General features: G+C 43.1%; 3 protein-coding genes and 2 non-coding genes across 7 annotated transcripts in view; 2 read left to right on the forward strand and 3 right to left on the reverse strand.

Annotated features, from left to right (window-relative positions):
- The window catches only part of Elapor1 (endosome-lysosome associated apoptosis and autophagy regulator 1), a 73,956-nt gene extending 69,771 nt beyond the window's left edge, over positions 1-4,185 (reverse strand). For all 3 annotated transcript variants that reach the window (XM_020163061.2, XM_074050840.1, XM_074050839.1), the window contains exon 1: positions 3,710-4,185. In XM_020163061.2, the coding sequence (XP_020018650.2) occupies positions 3,710-3,862 (153 nt within the window). In that variant the 5' untranslated portion in view covers positions 3,863-4,185. The remainder of the gene's footprint in view (positions 1-3,709) is intronic.
- On the forward strand, positions 1,997-2,130 carry LOC141415276 (small nucleolar RNA SNORA42/SNORA80 family). Its single transcript, XR_012440263.1, has one exon. It is a non-coding gene; the product is annotated as a small nucleolar RNA SNORA42/SNORA80 family (small nucleolar RNA).
- Cfap276 (cilia and flagella associated protein 276) lies at positions 4,156-10,872 on the forward strand. Its single transcript, XM_074050845.1, has 5 exons — positions 4,156-5,148; positions 7,726-7,842; positions 8,565-8,680; positions 9,231-9,355; positions 9,713-10,872. The coding sequence occupies exons 1-5, from the start codon at positions 5,068-5,070 to the stop codon at positions 9,781-9,783; spliced, it is 510 nt and encodes a 169-aa protein (XP_073906946.1). The 5' UTR covers positions 4,156-5,067; the 3' UTR covers positions 9,784-10,872.
- A 5,422-nt stretch (positions 10,873-16,294) lies between these two features.
- On the reverse strand, positions 16,295-16,707 carry LOC141415351 (small Cajal body-specific RNA 2). Its single transcript, XR_012440319.1, has one exon.
- A 4,371-nt stretch (positions 16,708-21,078) lies between these two features.
- Tmem167b (transmembrane protein 167B) lies at positions 21,079-25,333 on the reverse strand. The gene is made up of 3 exons (XM_020163053.2): positions 25,175-25,333; positions 22,478-22,609; positions 21,079-21,310 (listed from the first exon to the last, which is right to left on the reverse strand). Exons 1-3 carry the CDS (start codon positions 25,182-25,184, stop codon positions 21,228-21,230), a joined length of 225 nt encoding a protein of 74 aa, XP_020018642.1. The 5' UTR covers positions 25,185-25,333; the 3' UTR covers positions 21,079-21,227.
- Positions 25,334-26,336: the final 1,003 nt, after the last annotated feature.

The raw sequence follows: 26,336 nt of genomic DNA on the forward strand, positions 1-26,336 counted from the left end.
TCCATTTGTCAATGCTGGGGCATCTTGGCTGTTTCCATAACTTGGCTATTGTGAATAGTGCTGCAATAAACATGGGTGTGCAGGTACCTCTGGAGTAACCTGTGTCACATTCTTTTGGGTATATCCCCAAGAGTGGTATTGCTGGATCAAATGGTACATCAATGTCCAGCTTTTTAAGTAGCCTCCAAATTTTTTTCCAGAGTGGTTGTACTAGTCTACATTCCCACCAACAGTGTAAGAGGGTTCCTTTTTCCCCGCATCCTCGCCAACACCTGTTGTTGGTGGTGTTGCTGATGATGGCTATTCTAACAGGGGTGAGGTGGAATCTTAGTGTGGTTTTAATTTGCATTTCCTTTATTGCTAGAGATGGTGAGCATTTTTTCATGTGTTTTTTGGCCATTTGAATGTCTTCTTTTGAGAAAGTTCTGTTTAGTTCACTTGCCCATTTCTTTATTGGTTCCTTAATTTGGGAGAATTTAGTTTTTTGAGTTCCCTATATATTCTGGTTATCAGTCCTTTGTCTGATGTATAGCTGGCAAATATTTTCTCCCACTCTGTGGGTGTTCTCTTCAGTTTAGAGACCATTTCTTTTGTTGATGGCTCGGCTTTCATGGATAGTCTGAGACAGGATTTCTGTCACTAGGATCAGCCTTGGCCTGGTAAGAGTCCCTGCCAAGGCCACCCAACATAAGCTCACAAGAAAGTCACATGAAGATTAAGAACTAGAAGGGTCAGTCTACCTTGAGCTAGCTTCTGACCATTTGGGGTTGGAAGCCCCCAAACTCGTTGGATCAGTTCATATTGCCAAATTAAGACTATTAGAATAATGAGCTTATTCTCTTCCTTATTATTTTGAAGTCAAGGGTGTTCAGAGGCTACTGTTTGCTCAAGGAGAAGGTAAACAGAGCTTGCTGGCACCTGTCACCAGTGAGCCTGTGTCCTAAGCCATTTTCAACCTGGCATAGGATATGGATCTAATAAAGAAGAAACTATTTTGTGTTTTGGATGTATTCTATCAATCCTCGAAGCAATGCTCTGAGACAGGCATTACCATAATGCCCACTCTACAGATCCCAAAACTGTGGGGTAAGTAATAGGACTGGAGTCCTAGTATGGTGAACACCGTTCCACTACCTTAAACTCACTCATTGTGGTAAGACCATTTGCTTAAGCAAATATTGGTCATTTAAAAAGGACTAAAGGCAAAATTTACACACAAGGTAGAGTTCTTTCTTTCTTTTTTTTTTTTTTTTTTTTTTGAGGTTTGAAGTCAGGGCCTCACACTTGCTAGGCAAGCACCCTACCACTTGAGCCACACCGCCAGCCCTTTTTTTGTGTGTGTATTAGATATTTTTGAGATAGGGTCTCATGAACTATTTGCCCAGGCTGGCTTCAAATGGTGATCCTCCTCATCTCTGCCTCCTGAGTAGCTAAGATTTCAGGCGTAAGCCGCCTGTGCCCAGCAAGATAGAGTTCTTAAGCAGCAATATTCTTTCCTCCTTCCAAACTAAGATGATAAAGTGTTTAGTGTCTTAAGTGTCTCATAATTTCCATAGCTGACAAAGATCTCAACAAGAATTGGTAGCTGAAATGTAAGATTCTTACCTTTCACAAAGGAGGTGCCAATATTTGATTCTTAAGCAAGTGGATTTCCTTGGACTCTATTTTGGTTCATTAGGCCACAGGACACCAAGGCCTGTAAACCACTGTCACTGACAACATCATCTGGTTCCCAGTCTTTTTTTTTTCTTTTTTTTGGTGGAACTGAGATTTGAACTCAGGGCTTCACACTTACAAAGCAGGAGTTCTCTGCTTGAGCCACACCTCCAGTCCATTTTGGTCTAGTCATTTTGGAGATGGAGTCTCGAGAACTATTTCCCTGGGATTGGCCTCAAACCACGATCTTCTAGTCTCAGCCTCCCAAGTAGCTAGAATTACAGATGTGAGCCATGGGGGCCCAGCATTCCAGCCATCTTTAAAATATGTCATAACTCATGCATGGGTTTGGATTTATGGCAGGCCCGTCCCCCTGGGTCTTTCACAGTGTCCCATACCAGAGCAAGCTGTGGCTCCAGACCATTGCCTGGCCTCTACCTGTAGGCTGCTGGCACTGAAGTGGGTTGCACAGTAGAAAAAAAGAGGAAAAAAAAAAAGAAAAAAAATGTCTTAACTCTTTATGGTCGCAATGTAGATGGTACAAGGCAGGTCACCATTGAAACTAATATAAATTATCAAAAATCCCACTGACTGGGGTCACTTTTGTCATAATCATGAATCTTTGAGGTCAAACATCATTATTCACACAAGAATCGCTCCTGCTTCTTCATGATTTGCTAGGCTGTAGACAACTGCTCAGAACACCTTCCTGATAATATATCTCCACAGGGGGTGGACCTATCATTGCTAATCAGCTAACACTGGCAACTTAAAAAGAATATTCTAACCCCTCGAAACCTTAGCCAAGTTTGACATTTGGAATTGCTTTTTGTTGTTGTTGTTTGTTTGTCAAGAGTAGGGTTTGAACTCAGGGCCTCACACTTGCTAGGCAGGCGCTCTGCCATTTGAGCCACTCCTGGAATTGCTTTTACAGTACTAAACTCGACATATTTTGAAGTCTTTCGCATTTCATAGAAAAAAGAAAACTTTTATTTTGCCTTCCCAAATGTAGTTCTTATAAATTTTTGTTTGCTTGTTTTTAAGGGAGGGTCTTGCTCTGTAGCCCAGGCTGTCCTTAAACTCACTATCCTCCTCCCTCAGCCTCCCAAGTGCTGGGAGTACTGGTGTGCGCTACCACACCCGGCTGTAAATATTTTATTGTTGCCTCTGCCATATGGTTTTAAAAAAAAAGTTATCCAGAGCACAACCAAATATTGTTGTTTCAATAATATAGAAACCGCTTAATTTCATTACTCCCAATACCTTTTCATGTCCCTCCAAAAAGAATTTTCAAAAGGCATTTTTTGGTTGGAAGACATTCATTCACTTGCTACTGTCTAAATTAGATTGCAACATTTAAGAAAAAAGCCCTAACATATGTTAGCAGAAGTCAGAGGACAGTAGAGATTGGTAGAAAATTGGATTTTAAAGAACTCGAAATCTGGCTTAAAAGGTAGAACATGTGCTTTCACAAAGGGCTCCAAAGAGGCAGCCTGCAAGATAACTGGGCGACTAATACAGAAGGCAGAGAGACTTGGCGTCCCACAGCCCTTCTGGGACATCTCCCACCTTCACACTCCGGTTTTTGAAGCCATGATAAAAGCACAAGGATTCTCACTAAGGCCCGCTACTTTTTTTTCTGGCCTTCCTAACACCTTTCTTATTCCACCACCCTCCTTTGGATTTTGCTTCTCTGTACATAATCCGATTTTAACTACTTTTTAGGTGATTTCACCCCATCTGGAAAGCAACTTGTGTCTTCTTCCTCATTATTTCTGAGCCCAGGGACCCAATCACTCCTCCTTTTGGAATTGGGACCTTTCTTACTGAGCTCGGCACCCCAAGTTATTGAGGGCGATCTATTTTCGGGAGCCCTCCAGTGGGCTGGCCTCCCCATGACGCCAGCCTGCTCCTCTTCCCTCCCCCCCACGCCTCATCCCCAAAGAAATCTGAACTCCGTGGCCTCTAAAACTGTGCCAGCGTCCCCAAGGTCTCCAACTGAATTCAACAATTTTCTGATCAAAGTGGGGTCAGGTTGCGGGGCGGACAGTACCTCCTTGCAGGCGTGAAGCTCCTGCCCAGTTCCCAGGGTCACCTGGAAGGCGGTCCCAGTCCAGAGCAGCAGCCACAGAAACCCGGGTGTGCGCCTCTCAGTTCTTCCCCTACCTCTGGCAGAGGGATGGAAGCTGTGACCAGGCTCAGCCATAGCGTTGTCCTGAGCGAGCGGCAGTAGCGGCTCAGGTGCTGTGACGGCTGCTTAAGCTGGCAGGAGGAGGAAAAAAAAAAAAAAAAAAGGAGAGAGGGAGGCACCCAGGGGGAGGATGCAAGGGGCCGGACTCGCTTCAGTCACCTCCCTGCGGCTACGCCAAGGCCGCCCATCCTTCCTCCTCTCTGCGTCCTTTCCTCCTCCTATCCACGTCGCCTTGACAACCGCATCTTCTTTGGCTGCGTGCGGGTGGGGCAGGGACCACGCGCGCCTCTGCCGCTCACCTGCCGGTCTCCATGGCAGCCTCCACCCCCGGCGCGCGCGGCGTGGGAGTGCGCGCGCCCGCGTACGCCACCGGCCCAACCGGCGCGTGCGGCGCTTGCGTAAAGCAGCATGGAGCAACCTCCCCCAAAGCCATCGCCAGCAAATTCACGCTTTCTCCGGTCCTGCCCGGCCAGGGGCTATTTCTGAGCATCTCTTATTTTGCGAAGGTGGCGTGGGAAGCGAGAAAAGGAAGATTTGAGACGCCATCGCGACCCTCCAGAATTCATCTTCGACAAGAGTGGCCCCAGGATTCATTACCTACTGCAAAAGTCGCTTCTGGACATCTGACTTCCATCCCGCCAAATCCATCCGTGCTTTTGCAACCGGCTCTACCGACAACCCTGACGCTTGTGTAGTTAAACGGAGCATAAGCAAGGAGACTTTGCCTTAGCCAGCAATTTCCCAAGTAGGACACGTGGGCTTTTCCATCTCTTGACATCCCCATGCTCTCATTGCTTTGGGGGGAAAAAAAAAATGGGAGAAGCCCCTCCCATGCGAGGGGAGAAGGAAATTTCTGGATCATTTAGGACTTCTTTCCTCAAGTGAAGTTTTTTGCAGAAGTCGTGTACAGTGGGGGGACGGAGGACGTGTTTTTCAAATGAGGCTCAGGAGTGCTCACCTAGGACTCCCTGTCACCCTCGTCGACGCTCTTTCCCTTTGCTTCTCGGCAGCATTCTCCCGAGGGGCCTTCTGAGTTGAACCGCTAGGTGGCGCAACTCTCGAAGGGACTTCATCTCGGTTTATAGATGGAGGGGCAGTTGCCTGGCAACCGAAACTGGGCGTTCCAAACAATTGGGACCCAGGCTCCTCCCGGAACAAGGTCCAGCTGCGGATGTGCTGACCCCCTCTCCCCATAAGAGCGTTGGGCTCGGCATTTAATCATGCCTCTCACTCAGGAAACTTTCCATCACCCTGCGTTAGATAAAGGCGATTCCTGCTTGGGAAAACAGCGGGGTTACAAGGTACTGAGGGTTCTTGAACAAAATTCCCACAGGCTCGCCAGCAATCTCCTTTCTGTCGGTGTGACCCCCACAAAGATGGTAACATAAAAAGCTGGTGAGGTCACTGAGTCGGGTACCAGAGAAGTCAGTTTTCTGCCTATCTCCCTGTCCCCATATTCTGGTCTCCTAACGTTTCCAAAGTGCTTTAGAGCAAAGGGAAGTGGAACTCCAGAGGAAAAAGAGTTCATCGAAGCTCAAAGCAGTGATTAGTATAATTTATGCGGACCCAGGTTCCACCAACCTGCCCTTTTCTGTTGTTTGGAAAGAAATGAGAATCTTCTGAAAGATACCAAATCATGCTTCATACATCTGTCTTCGGCTGTCTTCTGGTTAATGCCAGAATGTGTATGTGTGTGTTTAGCATGTGGCCAGTGACCTAAGAACTTAAACGCCCTTTTCTTCTGGTAGAGGAGTTTGGGATATTTGAACAGGTGCGAAATAAAGGGAATTGAATGGTAATTTGGGCTTAATAACAATATCAAAGAGCTTCCTCTTATTCAATGTTTATTTTCCATATGCCAGGCACTCTGCTAAACATTGAGAACCTCAATAGAAAGACAGAGCTTCTGCTTGCAAGGAACTCTGGTAGAAAAGAAAGACCAGGAACAGCAACAATAAAAATGCTTGCACAAAAAATGGTGATGTGACAGAGTTATATGTAGGGTGACATGAGAACCAGGAACTTGAAAGAACGCTTCCAGAGTAAAGCAGATACTTTAAAGCTACTCAGGCCAATAGGAGAAGGGGACCAGGAACTAGAGAAAAGGTTAGTTCAAGAAGAATTAACTTAGAAGGTAACACACATGTACAGGAAAGCAATGAGAGTCAACTCCCTGTATAGCTATCCTTATCTCAACTAGCAAAAACCCTTGTTCCTTCCTATTATTGCTTATATTCTCTCTTCAACAAAATTAGAGATAAGGACGAAATAGTTTCTGCCGGGTATCGAGGGGGTGGGGGGGAGGGGGATAGAACAAGGTAGACACACAGTAAATGTTGACTGGAAGAGTTGTATAGGGAGGACGACAGAGTGGTAGCTAGACCGTGATAAAGGAATGGAAGAGAAGCTGGAGTTAGAAGAGAGGAGATATGCAATGGAGCAGGTCCCTGAAGCACAGGGAAGTGTTGGGTCCAGGGAAGGTTACTCTTAAGGGAAAGGGGCTCCTCCTCCCTGTGATGAAAGGACAGTGGGTGTGAAGATGGTATTAGGTGTGTGACAGTCTTGACTTTCTCTGTGAAAGACAATCTCATCCCTGTGCTGAGAGAGGAGACAGTGAGACTCGTGCGGCTCCAAGGACAAGGGGAGAGCTGTCCAGGTCCAAGCAGGAGAGCTGAGCCTATGTGTGCATCATACATATTTCAGGTTTTCTTTCTTTTCCTTTTTACATCTCAGCACAGTGCCTGATCCTACTGTTCAATTAAGGTTTAACTGAACTGAGTCACATAGCAATCTGCTTTTGTTTTTTCGGTTTTCTTTGGTCGTACTGAGGTTTGAACTCAGGTTGCTAGTCAGGTGCTCTACCACTTGAGCTACTCTGACCTTTTTTTGTGTTGGGTATTTTCGAGATAGGGTCTTATGAACTATTTGCCCAGGCTGGCCTTGAACCACTATCTTCATGATCTCTGTCTCCCAAACAGCTAGGATTACAGGTGTGAGCCACTGGTGCCAGGCTCAATTTATCACTTTTGAATACTATGTGTTAGGTCACAGTACAAGGTACTGGAGAGACAGTGATGAACATATGGCATTTCATATGTAATGGAGAAATCAGTTTTGTGCTTGTTACATTCATGCCTGTGGGGTCTTAGAGAAATGAATGTCCAATGAACTTTTTTTTTCCCTGACATCCCTTCAGGCAATGAAGGACCCTTCCCTGCTTACTGAAATTCTTTTCCTCTCCTACTTGCATACTGTACCTTGATGTTGCCAGATTGCCTCTCCTGGGACCCTCCCTGCTCTTGGTTCTAATGGACCAGTTCTTCCCTTTGGTCAGACTCCTTTTTGAAGGGTTTAACTTTAGCTGCACGTGGACAGCCTCCTCATCTATATTACTTCTATGCTCTTCCCTCCAGCACTTCACACTTCCCATTTTCCACCTATTAATGATGGTAGAAGTCTCATCTTTTCTTCAAACTCAGATGTCTACACCTGAGCTCATCATCTTCCTACGTGCTCCTTACTGTGTCCCTCCCTGACCACCTCTTCCCATTTTCCTGACCCATTTCTGTCAGGTCTAAGAAAACCTAGGAGTCTTGCCCCCACATTGTTCTCTCTCTTTTTTTTCTTTAAATGATAGCAAAGTTTATTAGGAAAGAAAGTTAGTATAACAGGATAAAAGTAGGAAGAAATGGGGAAAAGGAGAGAAACATTTCCTGCCCCCCAGGCAGGAAGTAGAGGGAGAGACTCCACCATAGTCTTCTCTTTGCAGATGTTCCTGAGATTCAAATAGAATAGGATGGAGTAGGGGATGGATATCACTATGCTACACCAGCAGGCCCTCCTGTAACCAGGTGCCGGGTGTGGTTTCTTTCTTGCAGAAATTGCCACCCAAGAATCCAACTCACCTTGCTCAGCAGCAAGAACCCTGGTATCGGCTCAGTTCAACTCCCACGGTCACCTCCATGAGGCGGGAATCCTATTTTTTTGACTCCAAGGTATCTAGCATTCTCTTTCCATTCTCTTAGGAATCATTAATTTCATGTTGTTTTGTTTTTAGACAGGGTCTTGCTATGTAGCCAAGACTGGCCTTGAACTCGTGATCCTCCTGCCTTCGCCTCCAGAGTGCTGGTATTACAGATGTGTACCACCACATCCAGCATTAACATCCTTTTTAAAAGACAGTCTGCCCCTAACTGCTTCAGTATCTTTCCTTTTGCTCCTAATTCAAGATCTTACCAAATCCAAAAACAATTTATCAAGTCACAACACTTGGGATTTATTCCAGGCAGTTATCTGGAGCAAATCATTTTATCAGATAAGGGTTGAATATAGCCATGAGTGAGGTGAAGTTCCTAAGCCCAAGTCAGGAAGCAGCATCAACCTGCCTCCAGTGAGAGCTTACACTCTTCAGACCTAACCATAAATGACAATTCCATATTGACAAGAGATAAGAATTTATCATTGGAGGGCTGGAGGTTTGGCTCAAGTGGTAGAGCACTTGCCTAGCAATAGTGAGGCCCTGAGTTCAAACACAAGTACTGCTAGAAAGAAAGAAAGAAAAAAAAAGAAAGGAAAATGTCATCATCCTGTACAGTTCAGTGTATAAGGAGTTGGTGACTGGGAAACAGTAGAGCCCAACAGAACCTGTGTAGGGTGCAGGCACAGGTGGCCAAGTTAACCCTGAATGTGTGTGGGGGGGGTACTGACTTCCCTGTAGATTCCAAAGGATGACCTGGATTTCCGCTTAGCAACCTTGTACGACCACCATACTGGGGCATTCAAGAACAAAAATGAGATACTGTTGCACCAGGAGACCACCCAGGATGCCTATGGGTAAGTGGTAGGGGCAAAGCCCCTCCTCCCAATCACATAAGGCAAATGATACCTGCAAATATCAATAGATACCAATTTGTACACATATTTCCACATTTTCATATTTATATTTGTAATGTAATTTTTTTCTTAACACTTGGTATCAAATAGGACTTGCTAGTAGGCAGGAGCTTTACTACTGAGCTACATCCCTAGCCCTAATTTCTGTATTTTTGTCTAAAACAAACAGAAATCTTCAAGGTTGTGTTCATCTGCATAAACAAACAAAACTTTTGGTAAATTTCAGAGGGTAAAAAGGGCCTCTGTTTCCTTTACTTTTTGGTGTTTTTTGTTTATTTTTTGAGACAGTGTCTTACTAGCCCAAGCTGGCCTCTTATTTGTAATCCTTCTGCCTCAGCCCCCTCTGAGTGCTGGGAATACAGATGTGTGCCACCATCCCACCTTGGGTGCTTTACTTTTGGGGTCTCATACAATTATCTTTGCTGCCTCACCTTTATCTGATTGCCTATACACCCCTCTGTTCCTCCCCATACCATCTTCTTTCTACAAGCAAAAGCCAGTTTCCTGAAGAATGTCTACCCCCTTCTCCTCTACCACCCATCACTTTCCTGCCTAACATCAGACAATGGATCAACCCTAAGAAGGAGTCCATCTATAGCATCCAGGGATCCATAGGTAATGGTTAAAGAGTGTGTGGGCAGATGGGGCGATGCAGGATTTGGATCAGGGATTACTTGGGGTCTGATAAATTGGCATCTATCAGACTAATACAGGGGACATGCTGACTATAGAGCTAGATTAATTAAAAATTTCGAGCCTCTTAGCTGAGCCTTAGGTCTAGGTAACATTTCCAGCAGAGCAGAAACCTGGGAGTGAAAGACCTAGAACTACCACCCATCAGAGCTCCAAATGCCAACTTTTCCAAATGTTATGAGAATCTTCTATAGCACCCATAAATGCATGAGTCATTTAAGGATTCCAAAAAAGGCAAAAGATCTGGAATTCACACCTCATCCCCTCTTCTTCCTCCAGTGTCTCCTCACACTGCAGCTACGAATGGAGGTTACTCCCGAAAGAATGACGGTGGTTTCTTCTCCACCTAGTGGTGACAAGCTCCTGGACTCATCATAGTGGAACATCCAACCACTCACATACATTAAATAGGTTTGTTCAAGATGAAGCCTAAAGTGTCTGTTACCCACAACTAGGAGTGCCCTCTTTACTGCTCTTAAAATACGGGAAATTTCCCATCTTCTAAAAAGTAGTCCAGTTTGGTATATTTGCAACTTGGAAAGTCATTTTGCCAAAAAGATAAGAGATTAGAACAGAATAGCACTGGTTTTGGTGGGACACAAGTATCTGTTTTATAAACTGAAGTCATTTTTTTTTTTTGGCAGTACTGGGGCTTGAACTCAAGGCCTATACCTTGAGCCACTCCACCAGCCCTTTTTGTGTTAGGTATTTTTGAGATAGGGTCTCATGAACTATTTGTCCAGGCTGGCTTCAAACTTCGATCCTCCTGATCTCTGTCTCCTGACGTGAGCCATCTGGTGGCCACCTGAAGTGATTATTATAAGCACCATTCAAAAATCTGCTGCATGGTTGGAAGGTACCTAAAAATTCATGAGTTGACGTGATTTCAGATACAGGACTGGCAGCATGGTACAGGCATAGAGCACCTGCCTAGCAAGCAGGAAGCCCTAAGTTCAAACCCTAGTACTGATAAAAAAAAAATTCAGATACAAAAGGAGCTCCTCTAGGAACTCAGATGTAAGATCCTTAAGTCTAACTGTCTTTATCCCTTTTCACTGGGACCCTCCAATCAATTCAGATCATACCTGCTGCCAAGTGGCAATATAAATTTCAGTTCTCATTATTTAGAATGGCTGAAGGTGGCAGAAAGGAATGACTAGATAATCACCCATGCAAGTTATTTAAGATAGTGAACGTTAAAAAACTTGCTACTGTGATCCATGTATCAAAGCTTTTAAAAATATAGGTCTGGCCAGGTGCGGTGGCTCATGCCTTTAATCCTAGCTACTTGAGAGATGGAGATCAGGAAGCTCACGGTTGGAGGCCAGCCTGGGCAGTTAGCAAGACCCCCATCTCAACCAATAAAAGCTGGGCAAGGTGGTACACACCTGTCATCCCAGCTACACAGCAAAGCATAACTAAAGCAAAAAGGGCTGGAAGCATGGCTCAAGTTCAAACACAGGCCCTTAGCAAATGTATGTATGCATATATAAAATATGTATAATATAGGGCTGGAGGTATGACTCAACTGGTAGAGCACCTGCTTTGTGAGTGTAAAGCCCTGAGTTAAAAAAAAAAGACTTAATATATGTATAATATATTATATATAATATATATGTGTATAATATATATTATATATGTATATATGTATTATGTAATATCTCTGCCAAGCATTTAAAAAGCTGATACAAATTCTTAAATTGTTGTGGAAAACTAAAGAGGGAATTCTTTGAAACTAATTTTACAGGCCAATATTACCCTGATACCAAAAGCCACCCCCCATCACACACACAAAGAAAAGTATAGGTCAGTATCCCTGATGAACATAAATCCAAAAACCCTCAACAAGATACTTGAAAACCTAATCCAACAGCATATTAAAAAGATTATTTACCTACAACTTATAAACTGCCCACTGGTCAAACATCAGGGTTCTTGGGCCATCTCACCAAAGCCCACAGTGCTCTTGCAGTGTTCTTTCCTGGCTTCACTTTCTCCTGCCTTCACTTTTTTCCTGCTTTCACTTTCAATAAAACTTTGCTACTGCTTTGAAAAAAAAAAGATTATTTACCATGATCAAGTGGGATGTATTTCAGGAATGAAAGGATAGTTTGACATATGAAGAAAATCAATAAACAAATAGGCATGATAATATCATCAAATATATCACATCAAAACCATCTGATCTTCTCAACAGATGCAGAAAAGGCAACTGATAAAGTTCACCATCCCTTCATGACATAAATGCTGAACAAACTAGGTGTGGAAGGAACTTATCTAAACACAATAAGGGCCACATAGAGCAAGCCTAACAAGCCCGGAGTTAAACTGCACCAGGAAAAGCTGAAAGCTTTCCTCTAAGATCTGAAAGTAGACAAGGAAGCCCACTTTCACCACTTTTATTTGGTATAGTGCTCAAAATCCTAAGCAGAGCAATCAGGTAATAGAAAGAAATAAAAAGCATCCAAAATGGAAAGGAATTCAAATTGTCATTGTGTGCAGATGACATGATCTTATAAGTAGAAACCCCAGAGATTCCACCAAAAAAATTAGAATAAAAATTCAGTGACATTGCAGGATAAAATATCAACATACAAAAATCAGCATTCCTATCACCAATAGGGAATTACCTGAAAAATCAAGAAAGCAATCCCACTTACAACAAAAGAAGTGGGGGGAAAAAAAAACCAACCCTCGGAGTAAATTTAACCCACGAAGCAAAATATCTCTACAATGAAAACTATAAAATGTTGATGAAAGAAACTGAAAAGAAGGAAGGGAGTGAGAGGGACGGGGGGGGGGGGGGGGGCGGAGACAGAGAAAGAGAGAGAGAGAGAGAGAGAGAAAGGAAAGACATCTTTTGTTCATGGATTGGAAGAAACAATATTGTTAAAATGTCCAAAGCAAACTTCAGATCCAATGGGATCTCTATGAAAATATCAGTTCTTCATAGAACTAGACAAAACAGGTGGAGTGGCTCAAACCTGCCTAGCAAGTGTGAGGTCCTGAGTTCAAACCCCAGCACCACCACCAAAAAAAAAAAAAAAAAAACCTCTCATAGAACCAGAAAAAACAATACTAGATTCTCATGGAACTAAAAAAAAAAAAAAGCCAAAGCAATGTGGAATAAAAAGAACAAAGAAGGAGGAATTAATACTACCTGACTTCAAAATACACTACAAAAGCTATAGTAATCAAAACAACATGGTACTGGCATGAAAACACCAAGACCAGTGGAACAGAATTGAGAACCTAGAAGCAAACCCACACATCTGTAGCCAGCTGATCTTTTTTTTTAATTGTTTTATTATTCATATGTGCATATAAGGCTTGGGTCATTTCTCCCCCCTGCCCCCACCCCCTCAATACCCAGCAGAAACTATTTTGCCCTTATTTCTAATTTTGTTGAAGAGAGAGTATAAGCAATAATAGGAAGGAACAAGTGTTTTTGCTAGTTAAGATAAGGATAGCTATACAGGGAGTTGACTCACATTGATTTCCTGTGCATGTGTGTTACTTCTAGGTTAATTCTTTTTGATCTAACCTTTTCTCTAGTTCCTGGTCCCCTTTTCCTATTGGCCTCAGTTGCTTTTAAGGAATCTGCTTTAGTTTCTCTGTGTTAAGGGCAACAAATGCTAGCTAATTTTTTAGGTGTCACCCCTCCCTTGTGTGCTCTCGCTTTTATCATGTGCTCAAAGTCCAATCCCCTTGTTGTGCTTGCCCTTGATCTAATGTCCACATATGAGGGAGAACATACGATTTTTGGTCTTTTGGGCCAGGCTAACCTCACTCAGAATGATGTTCTCCAATTCCATCCATTTACCAGCGAGTGATAACATTTCGTTCTTCTTCATGGCTGCATAAAATTCCATTGTGTATAGATACCACATTTTCTTGATCCATTCGTCAGTGGTGGGGCATCTTGGCTGTTTCCATAACTTGGCTATTGTGAATAGTGCCGCAATAAACATGGGTGTGCAGGTACCTCTGGAGTAACCTGTGTCACAGTCTTTTGGGTATATCCCCAAGAGTGGTATTGCTGGATCAAATGGTAGATCAATATCTAGCTTTTTAAGTAGCCTCCAAATATTTTTCCAGAGTGGTTGCACTAGTTTACATTCCCACCAACAGTGTTCCTTTTTCCCCGCATCCTCGCCAGCACCTGTTGTTGGTGGTGTTGCTAATGATAGTCAACTGATCTTAATATTGAAGAAAGGACAGTCTAAACAGTGTTGGAAAAATAGGACACCCACATGCCTAACAAAGAAACAACACTCCTGTTTCTCAACATATGCAAAAATCAACTCAAAATTGGATGGATTAGAGTGCTTGCTTCTCAAGTGTGTGGTCTTGAGTTCAAGCCCCAGTACCACATAAAACAAAAACAAACAAGCAAAGACTTAAATGAAAGACCTACTAGAGGGAAACAACGGAGAAATGTTTCAGGAGATGAGAATGGGAAAGGATTTTTTAAAGATAAGACCTCTGTAAAGGCACAAGAAACAAAAGCACAGACAGACAAATGGTATTGCATCAAACTAAAAAGCTTTGACACTGCCAAGGGGGGGGGAAAAATCAACAAACTAAAGAAACAACCTTCAGAATAGGAGAAAATATTTGCAAATTATGCATCTGATAAGGGTTAACATCCAGAATATGTAAGGAAATCAAATAATTCAACAGCAAAATAAAATGATTTAAAAATGGGCAGTAGCCTTAAACATGTCAACAGACATGAATGGGAAACAGGTATATGAAAGAATGTTCAATAGCATTAATCGTCAGAAAATTGTAAATCAAACCACAATGAGATATCACCTTACTCCAGTTAGAATGGTTATTTATAAAAAACACCAACAATCACAAGTACTGGTGAGGATATGGTGAATGTGAATAATTTATAAGGAATGTAGACAATTATAAGGAATGTGAATAATTTATAAGAAATGTAAATTAGTATAGCCATTATGGAAAACAGTATGCAGGTTCTTCAAAAAATTAAAGATCGCAGGGCACAGTGGCTTAGGAATATAAGCTGAAGGTCAGCCTGGGCTACATAGTGAGACCCTGTCTCAACAAAAGGAAGGAAAGGCCTGGCTGAGTGGCTCAAGTGGTAGAGTGCCTGCTGTGCAAGTTTGAGTCCTTGAGTTCAAGTCCCAGTACCACCAAAAAAAAAAAAAATGGAAGAAGGGAGGAAGGGAGAAAAGGGAGGGAGGGAACAAAAGAGGGAAAGATGGGAGGGAAGATTAAAAGTACAATTACAGCCAGGCATGGTGTTATGGCGAGAGAGAGAGAAAGAGAGAGAGAGAGAGAGAGAGAGAGAGAGAGAGAGAGAGAGAGAGAAAGGGCTGGTGAAATGGTTCAATAGCAAGCAGGAGGCCCTGAGTTCAAACCGAAGCATGTCTACATGGTTGGTTGGGGGTGCTAAATTTTACGTAATGTGTGGTTTCAATTCATCTTGAAAAATATTATCACTTTATATGTACATTATATGTAATATTATTTCTACTTTGGTTCCTTGATATTGTAATGGAATACTTTATCAAATGTATTTGATATGCTAAAAAAAAAAAAAAAGTCTGTGGGCTCCAGCAATCCCACTACTGGGTATGTAATCAAGGAAATGAAATCAACATGTTAAAGAGACATTCTGCACTCCCATGTTCATCACAGTATTCACAATAACCAAGACACGGAATCAAGAGTTGGAAGAGTGGCTCAAGTGGTAGAGCACCTGCCTAGCAAGAGTGAAACCCCAAATTCAAACCTCAGTACTGCCAAAGGAAAAAGAAAATATGGCATATACAAAGTATGAAATATTATTCATCCAAAAAATAAGGAAGAGAGTGTAGCATCAGTGGCTCACACCTGTAATCCTCACTACCTGGGAGGCTGACATGGGTAGGATCACACTGGTTGGAGGCCAGCCTGGGCAAATAGTTTGAGTGACCTGGTCTCCAAAAATAACCAGAGCAAAAAGGACTGGAGTGTAGCTCAAGCAACAGAGTATCTGCTTTAAGTTCAAACCCCAGTCCCACCAAAATAAAACAAAACCCAAACCAAAAAACGATGATGTTGTCATTTGCAACATGGATGGAACTGGAAGACAGTAAGTGAAATAAGCACAGAAAGAGAAACACACATGATCTATTTGTAATCTAAAAAAGTTGCTCTCATAAAGGTTGATAGTAAAATAGTGATTACCAGAGTCTGGGTAGAGTAGTGAGGAATGGAGGAACCGAGAAAGGTTGGTCAGTAGTACCAAGTGACAGGAAAACTAAGTTCTGATGTTCTATTTCAATCAGGTGATTAGAGACAACAAAAATGTACCATGTATGTAAAAAAAAGAAAAGGATGCTGAATGCTTTACCACACACAAAAAAAGGATCAATATTTAAGATAGATATGTTCACCACAGATGCAAACACTTCACAATGTATAAAGGCATTGAAACATTACCTGATACCCCACACATATGTACATTTTCCTATCAAAAATGCTTAAAAAAGTCTTTAGACCTCCAGATAACTCTCAACTCACTATATGTGGGGCAAGTCGAATTAATTTTCATCCTTGTGAGCTCATGTTCTTTGAATGGGGGTACACAGACATACACAGAGCACATATACGTTATTCCTTAGCAGAGGTTGGACCGTGCTTTTAGTCTTGCGGACACCAGTGCTGGTACCACAGTCAAGGCAAGCCCAGCCTGGAGAATAAAAGGAAGCTTGTCACCCTCCAGCTCCAGGCGGAGCAGTGGTGGGGCTCATTCACCGTGAGCGTGGGCGCCCCCCACCCCCACCCCTTAATTTGCTCGCCACGGAGTCGGGAAGCCTGGAGGCCGGTCCCTGGGGTTGGGGCTCAGATCAGAATCGCCTCGATAATCACTGGCCCGGGACAGGCCCGGCCTCGTCTATCTGATCAATTCATCACTTCTGAGCACCGGGCCCGCAGGACCGGCTCCGGGACCTCGGGAACCGCGGCACTGCCGCCGCCCAAGGGGCCTCGCTGCACAGCGCCCGGAGACCGGGCTTCGCAGGAGGGAAGCTTTTCATTTCGGGGCGGCCCGGCGGGGCTGGGGTCACGACCCGATCAAATAAGATCAAGGTGTAGGCGGGGGAGGGGCTCAGGGGCGGGCGCACGCACTCGCCTTGCACGTCCCACGCTCGCACACACGCACGTCCACTCACACGCTCGGCCCGCACGCGCCTGCCAAGCAACACCACAGCTCAACACACACAACCCCACCCGTGGCCGCACTCTCTCCCGGGAGGGCCGGAAGTCTGCACCCTACTTTAAACCCTCGGCCCCTGGCCCGAAGTATTCTGGGAGGAACCAACGAGCACGCACCTCCCACACCTCGTGGTGAGGCAGGGCGCGCTTTGCTGCCCTCGTGTGGCCGGGAGGTCTCAAGGAAGGAGGATTGATTTTCACAATAGAGTATATATTTGGTGGATTTTTTTGGGGGGAGGAGGATGGGAGTTTGAACTCAGAGCCTCAAGCTTGCTAGGCAGGCACTTGAGTCACTCCTCCAGTCCTTAGAGTACGAACCGTGGTTCTTTTGATTGTTGTATCTATTCATCTATCTATGTTTGCATATATACAATTTACATATTTATATTCCAGTCCGAAGTGTTTTTTTGATCTTGACTTTATTAATTTAAAAATTTTAAATATCTAGTTTCTGGATATGAGATGACTCAATCTCACATTTATAGAATGACTTACTTTCCCATGATCACAGCAACTATCAAGAACATTGTCAACTTGTCCAGGAGTGCTTTCTCCCAGGGAGAAGGCAAAATTCGTATTACCAAAGGGAAGATGAAGAATAGAGTACTTTCTAGGCACCTGTGGTTCACGCCTGTAATCCCAGCTACTCAGAAGGCAGAGATCAGGAGGATCGCAGTTCAAAGCCAGCCCAAGCAAATAATTCACGAGACCCTATCTCGAAAAAAACCTTCACAAAAAATAGGGCTGGTGGAGTGGCTAAAAGTGAAGGCCCTGAGTTCAAGCCCCAGTACCAGAAAAAAACAAAAAAGTACTTAAGCCCAAGGGCTAGTCAGGATACCTGTGAAATGCATAAATATAGGAAGGCATATTCCTAGCCCACTTACAGAGGCCTCTTGCTTCCCATAACTTGATGCTGTGACAGTGACATTGCTAAACTCTGCTGTACACTCATGGCCATTAAAACAGCATGAGTGAAAAATAGTAATTATGTAATTAGAATGAATACCTTTCACATTAGAAAGCACAACTGCTCAATTCCTCACTCCTTGTTCAGGGAAATAAAGTGGTGGTAGGTGGGTAATTTCAGAATTTTAGAGATTAACAGAGAGACCTGTTGGAACCATTCCAGGAATGGGAGAAGGGGGATAAAGAATGATGGAGGGGGCGAATTTAACTAAAATATATTGTAATAACTTACATGTCACAATGTACCTCCAGTACAATAATATAATTTAAAAAATGATTTCTGGAGTTATCATTTGTACTTATGCCAGTCCCACCAGGAACCTAGAATAAACAAATAGAATTGTACCCATTGTAAGCACCAGTATCCCATTGACTCAGATTTTCTCTGTGCCTGACTGGCTAACCTGACAACCTCATTTGAATGAAAACCATCACTTGAAACTGAAGATCATCATGTTAAGCAAAATAAACCACACCCAGAAAGAAAATACTGTATGTTTTCTCTTACAAGGGGAATCTAGACTTTAAAAAAGAGCTGGTGGAGTGGCTCAAGTAGTAAAGTACCTGTGTAGCAAGCATGAGGCCATGAGTTCAAACCCCAGTACCACAAAAAAAAAAAAAAAAAGGAAAGACACAAAAGTACAAGGGTATCTATTTGGGAAGAGGGAAGGGAGCAGTGGGGTGGAGGGTGAAAGTGTAATGGGGATAGATATGACCAAAGTATATTACATATATGTTACAATGAAGCTAATTATTTTGTACAATAAAAAGTTCATCACTGATAACGGCAGATGACACTTGTATTATTTTTTTTGGTGGGACTGGGGTTTGAACTCAGGGCTTCAAGTTTGTGAAGCGGGTGCTCTACTGCTTGAGCCACACCTCCAGTCTAACACTTGTATTTAAATAGCAGCAGTTTAAACATGCTATCTATTCAATTAGACACACTTCAAAATTTGCTCATATATATGAATATATATGTTCAGCTCCCTCAAAGGCACAAGCTAGGCCATCATATATTCTGACAGGATCACATATTCAATGACCCTCACTCACTGGGGAATAGTAGGAACCATGGTTTTCACTACCGTGAACTAAAAAGCTATGCTTTCTAGAGTGTTTTTCATCATGTGAAAAAACAGACAAAGACAGTAGGGAAAGAAATTTTATTTTCAAGGATTTGTGCAGACAATGGAGAATAAAAAACTAATTTTGAACTATAAAAAGGCGCTGATTTCATTCCACCCTGGCATTCACAGTTTACAGGAATGCTCTCTTCAGACCTCCGACCCTAAAAGACTCCCCCAGGGTACAACGTCTTACCATTTTTAGCCAAAAATATGACACATCAACCAAAGTAATGAGTTGAACAAATTTCTATTTACCTGCTTAATAAAGTTAAGAAATGAAATAGGCTGTGTATTTGCTTTTTGCTGTAAGTTACACCTTCGCTTTGTGTACTTTTTTGGTATATTCTGGTATGAAAACATCTCAAAATATAACTTGGGAGTTCAGGCCAAGATGACCCACCCAGGAAGCTGTAAAACTTGGTTTGAACTTGAACTGTAGAATGTTACAGCAGCTCTAGGCATCACCTTAGAGACATTAGCCCTCTTAGAAAACAAGTTATTAAAGCTGCAAAATAACAAGTGCAAAACATACTAAACCTGTTTCCAGGGAGTGGCAGTCTACCTGGCCAACAGGTCCCACACTCAAGGCGTTAACTCTTCTTTCCTGCACACTAGACTTCCCTTCTCTCGTGTGAAAGCTCCTCAAAAATGACAATGGAAAAAATATGAATCAATGAAGTTACCCTGAAGACCAATTTCCGAAGAGATAAGAGCCACAATTAATTCTGAGATGATTAGACATGTAGTGTTTGATGATTCCATACGTCCAGAAATTCTCAAACTTCTGAGGAGTTCATAACCTAAATTTCCTAGCAGCTTTTATCCTTTTGGAGTAAGCAGACAAAAGATTATTTGTCGTCACACAGGAGCCAACCACAGCTAATGGCCACAGTTTTACAATGAACAAGTCAACTAGAAGATCCACTTCTCTGGTTACTTATCACTCACTATAATAATTTTAGAACTACTCTTTTTTTTTTTTTTTTAAAAAGAAGTTCAAGGCTTCACAAATCCAACAGCTGATTCTCTTGCAGACATGAGGAGGATCGAGTGGAAGAAGTCTTTCCCTCAAACACTGAGTCATCTAAAATGACTTGGAGTTTCATATTCCATGGAAGAAAGACCTTCACTCTCAATTGCAAAGCTCTATTTTCTTTTACTTCAGAAAACACTCTCATTTTATTAATAGGTTCAATGAGCTGGCTGAACACACCAACAAATATCAATGACTTCTCTCATTTGAATTTTGCATGTTAACAGTAAAAAAAAAAATCCCAGAGACAAAAAAAGAATACCGCAATAATGAAGAATTAAGAATTGGCCAAGAGAAACAAGTAACCAACTAAAAGTTGCCATAGCTGGGACTTAACGAATAAATTTGTATTTTTTATAGAATGACAATACTTCCATCTATTATCACAGTAAATTCTTATACTAGATGAATTTACTAGTATATTAATTGATATACTAATTTATTTCTTCTACCATAACTGCAAATATATTAAACAATTATATCTTCAATAGTTTCTTTCCCCCCTAGCGGTGGCATTTAAAACTGAGTAACAGTATTTAGTGGTAAGTAATTTAGAAAATAGAAAAGAAACTTTAGGAAATAGCCATAGTTGATTCCTTTTTCATGTACTATTTGCTCGAGGGAAATCTTCTTTGGAGATACTGGTCTTATTACAGAGATAATTCCCAAATTTTCCATAGGTTCAGATTCTCTTGGCAAAACTCTCAAGCTACCAACACATGGCAGGCTTCATCTGTTCTCTTTTTTGCAATGAGAGCCAGGCTCTCTTAGGTTCCCAGATGGGGATATAAATGATAAATTTCTCAAGCCAAACAATTTCTTGGCCTTTTAAAATTCCTATTTCCTGCCCAGCACCCTCCATCCCCAATTTGCCAAATCCATGTCAACTAGTGAAAACATGTCAAGGCTTGAAAAAGTCTCTCTTTCCAAGAAGTTTGAACATAGCCTAAGCCCTTCACTAATGGGTCTTAGCACAAAAGATCCCGACAAGAGGGCTGAGGAACAAGATAAGTGATAGATATTTTCTTTTTGCTTTTGTAGTGCTAGTGGTTGAACCCAGGTACTTGAGCACATGCGCACTAAGCAAATGCTCTACCACTGAGCTACAACCCCAGCACAGGTGACAGGTTTTTAAGCTGGAGGTATGCAATCTTATCACCAGAAGTATAATTTATCTGGACGCCATACGCTGGCCTCCAAGGGCTGATTTACACATAGATCAAAGGAAGTTGGCTTTCTGGAGTCCCCTCAAGCATAAATAACGTTTGTGACCATGAAGAGTTTCCCACACGTATGTCAGGCACAGATGCTGTGGTGTCATCTTGGGACACAGATGATTTTAGTAGAACTCTCCTAGGCTGGGTCCAGCTTGTGACAGGATCTTCACCCCCATCCCCTTGATTGGCAGTTGATGAGCTGGAGACCTTGAAATTCATTTTATAAACAGGACGTAAAAGGCCATCACAACGCAGGCGACGGCCACAGCAGCATGCAGCCTGGTTCCAATCACAGCAGCTAGCAGAGAAGAGTAAAGAGAGAAGAAATCACAGCTGCCCTTCACAATGGCATCACCTTGCTTTCAAGGTGATTCAGAAATCTCTAGTTACAGAGAAATAGAACTACCAAGGCTATCAAAGGTCTGGGAATGTTTTTAAATACTACCTTCGTACTCTAGGCACTAGGTGAATATGACATTTGCTTTATTTCACCTTATTTTAAAAAAAAGATTTGAGTAGATAGAATTCCAGGTAAAGGTGTCCCAAATAAAAAGTAAAAATACATTTTTTTCCTCCTTGAGGTAGAGTCTCACTATGCTGCCCTGCTGGGATCGCAGAGGTCCTTGACCCGAAAGGGCTCAAGAAAGGAATGAACAAGACAGGACATACGCAAGGTCTCACTCACCCAGGAAGGGAATGACAAAACACATATCGAGAGGGCCAGCAGGCTGATGACCAACTGGCAAAGTTTTACTTTTCTCAGCAAGCTTTATACAAAAGAGGAAGAGACTTAAACATCAAAACACTCTGACCTAGTTACAACCTTTCAGTTTTTGCCATCCTGTTTTTACTGCCAGTGTCCTTGACTAAGTATAAACTTCTTTTCAGTTAAGGGAAACCATTTAGCGTTCCTTCTCACCATGATAGAGGCATGGTGCACCTGCAGATTCTGACCTTGTCAGAATGCTGCTAAGCCACAGTGACCTTGTCAGACTGGGCTTTTGGTTCCCAACATTACCCAGACTGGCTTGAACTCAAGATCACTTTGTTTCAGCCTCCCAAACAGTTTTGATTACAGGCATATGCCACCACTCCTGGCATTAGTATACTTTTATTCCAAGGAGAATATTAAAATTAACTGGAAGGTAAAATAAACAATTATGCTTTAAGTTACAGCAAATTTTCAATTCACCTCTTCCCTCAGCTTTGGAAATGATTATTTCATATTATTAAGAGGTCCTTTTATAATGAAGTCCTCCATACAACGAATATATCCTAATAAAACCAATAAAAAATAAAAAAGAAATCCTTGCTAGGTCACTTAATTTGCATACTCTCAACTCCATCTCAGGGATTTTTTTTCTAAAAGTAGAGTCAAATATAACCCTAGCCCATTTACCCACTGGTTTATAGCGTAACTGTGCAGAGATGGACATCCACTATCCTTGTCCAGCCAGGACCTTACCTTTGTAAAACACACCCCACACTCCCTTCTTCTCTGAGAGCAGCCAGGTTTTGAGACGAGGTACTTTCTTGAAGTAGGCACAGGTGCAAACAAAGAGCAAACCAAACACCAGAATCCCATCCAAGGAGTACACTGTCACACAAAGAGAAAAGAAAACCTTTGTGCTGAGCTAGTTTGGGATAAGTGATCCTGCCTGAGAATTCCAAGGATAGAATATGATGGAATATCAATATGACCACCTCAACTGGCAGTGCCAACACTTGACAAGAGAGGGCCAAGGTCCTAGAACTAACAGTGTCACCTTATTTCCGCCCCACAAATTGCTTGTAGACGTCCCCTTTATAGAAACTTCACTGCTCCCTCCCCTCCCCTCCCCTTCCCAGAACTAGAAATCCTGAGCACAGTGTGCTAAACGTTTATGTGGAATCAGCCTCCCACAATGACCAGGACTGGCAATAGGTTGAGAAAGGCCTAACAGTATTTACAGCCTGAGCATGAAAAGTTAATAGACAAGAAAGCCTGGTGCCAGTGGCTCATGCCTGTAATCCTAGCTTCTCAGGAGGCAGAGATCGGGAGGATCAAAGTTTGAAGCCAGCCCGGGCAAACGGTTCTGCGAGACCCTATCTTGAAAAACACTTCACAAAAAAAATGGAGCTGGTGGACTAGCTCAAGGTGAAGGCCCTAAATTCAAGCCCCAGTACCACCAAAAAAAAAAAAAAATTAATAGATATGCTATTAGCCAAACTTGGTGGTGCACACTGTAATCCCAGCACTCAGAAGGCCAAGTGAGATCATGAGTACAAGGCCAATCTAGGCTACATAGCAAGGTCAAGGCCAGCCTAAGGCAGATAACGAGATCCTGTCTCACCTGCCTGCCCCCCAAACAATTAAACAGGTTGTTATAAGTCACTCATGATAAAGGAAAGTGCAATATTTAGCCAAGACTTGGAGATCTGCATCTGTTGGTAAAGAATATGTTAAGCCAAGAAGAAAGTTTAATGAAAATTTCAAGAGTTAGAACTCACACAACCTAATTTTCCTATACTTAGCTTACTTGATATGTGATACTCTACTTATGAACCAAGTTTCTTCCAGAAAAAGAAATTCTTCTAAGGGGGGAGGAGGGGAAGTAGCAGCAAGGCATACTAGTGCAGCATTGGGGAGGCTGAGGCAAGAGGACAAGAGTTCACAACCAACCTGGGCTATCTAGCAAGACCCTATCTCCAAATAAACAAAAACAATCTACCTGATGCTTTGACATAGTGGAAAGCTTTAAACTCTTAACTCTATTTCTTACAAATATAAAACAATTTGTTATACAGGTAACCAAAACAAATCACCTAAAGGCAAAGTTTATTGAGCAATAATTAGGCCAGAATGTTGTCTCTTTTCCTGGTTCAGATTACTTCTTTCTCTTACAGTGTGTAGTATTGTGAGACCCTTGACTGCTCAAGAAGGTCCAAGTGGATATTGTACATGAACAATGCCTGCCAGTTCTGGATACACTGTCTACCTCTTCCTCCAGTAAAACCATCCTGCAGCTAGGTCCAGTAAATTAATACACACGCTAAGTTTCTATAAGGAATGATAACTTTATGTGCTACTTTCTCCCATACGTTTTTGTAGACAATGCCAAAATTCACAAGGTGAAATTTGAGTCTTCAGCCAGGCCTATAAACAAGGTACTTACAAGAAATAGCTCTGTGTGTCCCTCAACTCACACTGCCTAACACACTGCCTGTAAGGCTGACTCTAAAGACCATAAAGGCCCTACTTCCTGCCCTCCCCTATAATTCGGAAATCAGGTCTATAAAGTGTTTGAAGAAGCCTGGAAAATTAGGTCACATAATCAGGGTGGCAAAAGCTGTGTCTAAATGCATCCTTTGCAACACTAGTCAGGAGCTCCAGATGGGATCACCTGACTAGGACTTAAGAGTCAAACAAGAGGCTTTTCAGAATTCAAAAACAAAACAACCCCCCCCACCACCAAAAAAAAACTTCTGGGGTGAGAGTGTCTACATTTACTTCTCCCCTCAAAGTGTAGCATTTGGTATACTCTGTGATTTCTTGGTCCTCTCAATAAGCCTACTGTCCAAAAAATATGAGAACATAGGGGGCTGAGAAGAGGAGCCTCTCTTCCCAATGGTTCAGCGGCACTGGTTTTATTTGCTGGGACTGAGGTTTGAACTTCAGGGCTTCTCGCTTGCAAAGCACGCTCGAGACACACCTCCAGTCAAATTTGCTCTGGTTGTTTTGGAGACGTGTCTTGCAAACTATTTGCCTGGGTTGCCCTAGAACTATGAGCCTTCCGATCTCAGCCCCCCAAGTAGCTAGGATTATAGGCATGAGCCACTGGCGCCCCGCTAAAAGCACTACTTTCATGGTAACTAGCCTCCCCAAGGGCCAGAACGAACTTCTAGGAAAGAGAAAAGAGAAAAAAGATCGGGGGGTGGTGGGGAGGGGGGTAGGAACCAAAGCCCCGAGGTGTGGTCCGAGCCGCAACGGGGAAATCTAGAAGGGCACGAGAAAGGGAACTTTCAAAGGGTACACCAGGCAGGAGTTAAGGGCGCCGACGGACTAAGGGGGGGGCCGGGCTGGGAGGGGGCGGGGAGAACGGCCACGTCAGTCCCCGTCCCGCCCGCCACGATTTCCCCTTGTCCTTTACTCTCGCCCTTCGCTCGGAGGACTGGCTCTCACCGTTCGTCATGGTAGCGGGCCCGGCCTGGGTCAGGGGTCCGGGATCAGCGGTGGAAGCGACGAAGGCGGGAGAACCCGACTCCGCTTGACACTTCCCGATCCGGGCCGCGGCTGCGCGCAGGAAGGGTAGTACGCATGCGCAAGGCTCGAAAGTCGAGCGACGAACGTAACGAGGCATTACGAGTCGATGACCGAACTTGGGGCTTTGCGTGGGCGGGGCTTTCATGAATCTGTAGTGTAATGGAGTGTGGTATGCGAGGCGTGCTTTGTGGTCAGGGCAACCGACGCTCCTCTGGTGCTGGGGCGTAACTTGACCTATCCGCGTGGGAGGTTTTTGAAAAAATAAAGGCTGGGGTTTTTGCGCTGTGGTTACTGCTGTGTGTGCTTATGTGTACATGTGATCTGCAGTCCATCTGCAACGGACAGGTTGCCGCCCTCCCGGGCTTCCTTTTAACAAAGCCCCACACCAGGGTTCAAGAAGCAGCGCTTGCCGGGCGCTGTTGGCTCACGTCTGTAATACTAGCTACTTGGGAGATTGAGATTGGTAGGATTGCGGTTCGAGGTCAGCCCGGGCAACTAGTTCAAAGACATAATTAGAGCAAAATGGACTGGAGGTGTAACTCAAGCGATAGAGCGCCTGCTTTGCAGGGGCGAAGCCCTGACTATTCCCCACCATATCTTCTGGAGAACAAAAATTTCAGTATCAAGCGATTCCTGGTCAAAAAACAAAAGGAAAACCGTTCCATTCTCCCATAGATTCAGGAAAAAAAAAAAAAAAAAAAAAAAAAACTAGTAATACATTCAGGTACAACTCCAAGAGAAGACATTGGAGAAGGACCAAGCTGGGTTTCTAAAGAATTGGACATCAGATGACATGACATATACTATAGCAACTTAACATAGCAAGCTGAAAATATCACCACCATGTGGAGTAATTGGACATGTTTTATTGCGAATATGAATTTTCTCTTTGTTTCTATGCTCTGCACTAGTAGTAAGTGTGAAGCCGTTAGTTGGGGAGGGAGAGAGAGAAGCAGCAGCAGCCCCTTGGGCCTCTGGGACTGCTCTTGTGTGGCTCTTTCTTAATTCTGACGGAAATCACACTCAAGTGTGTCTGTACTTTCCAAATGAAATAAGAAACTTAACAAAAACAAGTCACACA

The sequence above is a fragment of the Castor canadensis genome, chromosome 12, assembly GCF_047511655.1.
Source record: "Castor canadensis chromosome 12, mCasCan1.hap1v2, whole genome shotgun sequence".
NCBI classification, from domain to species: Eukaryota; Metazoa; Chordata; class Mammalia; order Rodentia; family Castoridae; genus Castor; species Castor canadensis.

What these genes read in the sequence shown, in the direction of transcription:
- Cfap276 (XM_074050845.1), top strand. Translation starts at nt 5,068, where the DNA reads ATGCCTCTCACTCAGGAAACTTTCCATCACCCTGCGTTAGATAAAGGC. An exon ending in CCTATTTTTTTGACTCCAAG is followed by an intron (nt 7,843 to 8,564) that starts GTATCTAGCATT and finishes ACTTCCCTGTAG; the next exon opens with ATTCCAAAGGATGACCTGGA. An exon ending in ACCACCCAGGATGCCTATGG is followed by an intron (nt 8,681 to 9,230) that starts GTAAGTGGTAGG and finishes TCTTTCTACAAG; the next exon opens with CAAAAGCCAGTTTCCTGAAG.
- Tmem167b (XM_020163053.2), bottom strand. An exon ending in GTGGGGTGTGTTTTACAAAG is followed by an intron (nt 21,311 to 22,477) that starts GTAAGGTCCTGG and finishes CTTCTCTGCTAG; the next exon opens with CTGCTGTGATTGGAACCAGG.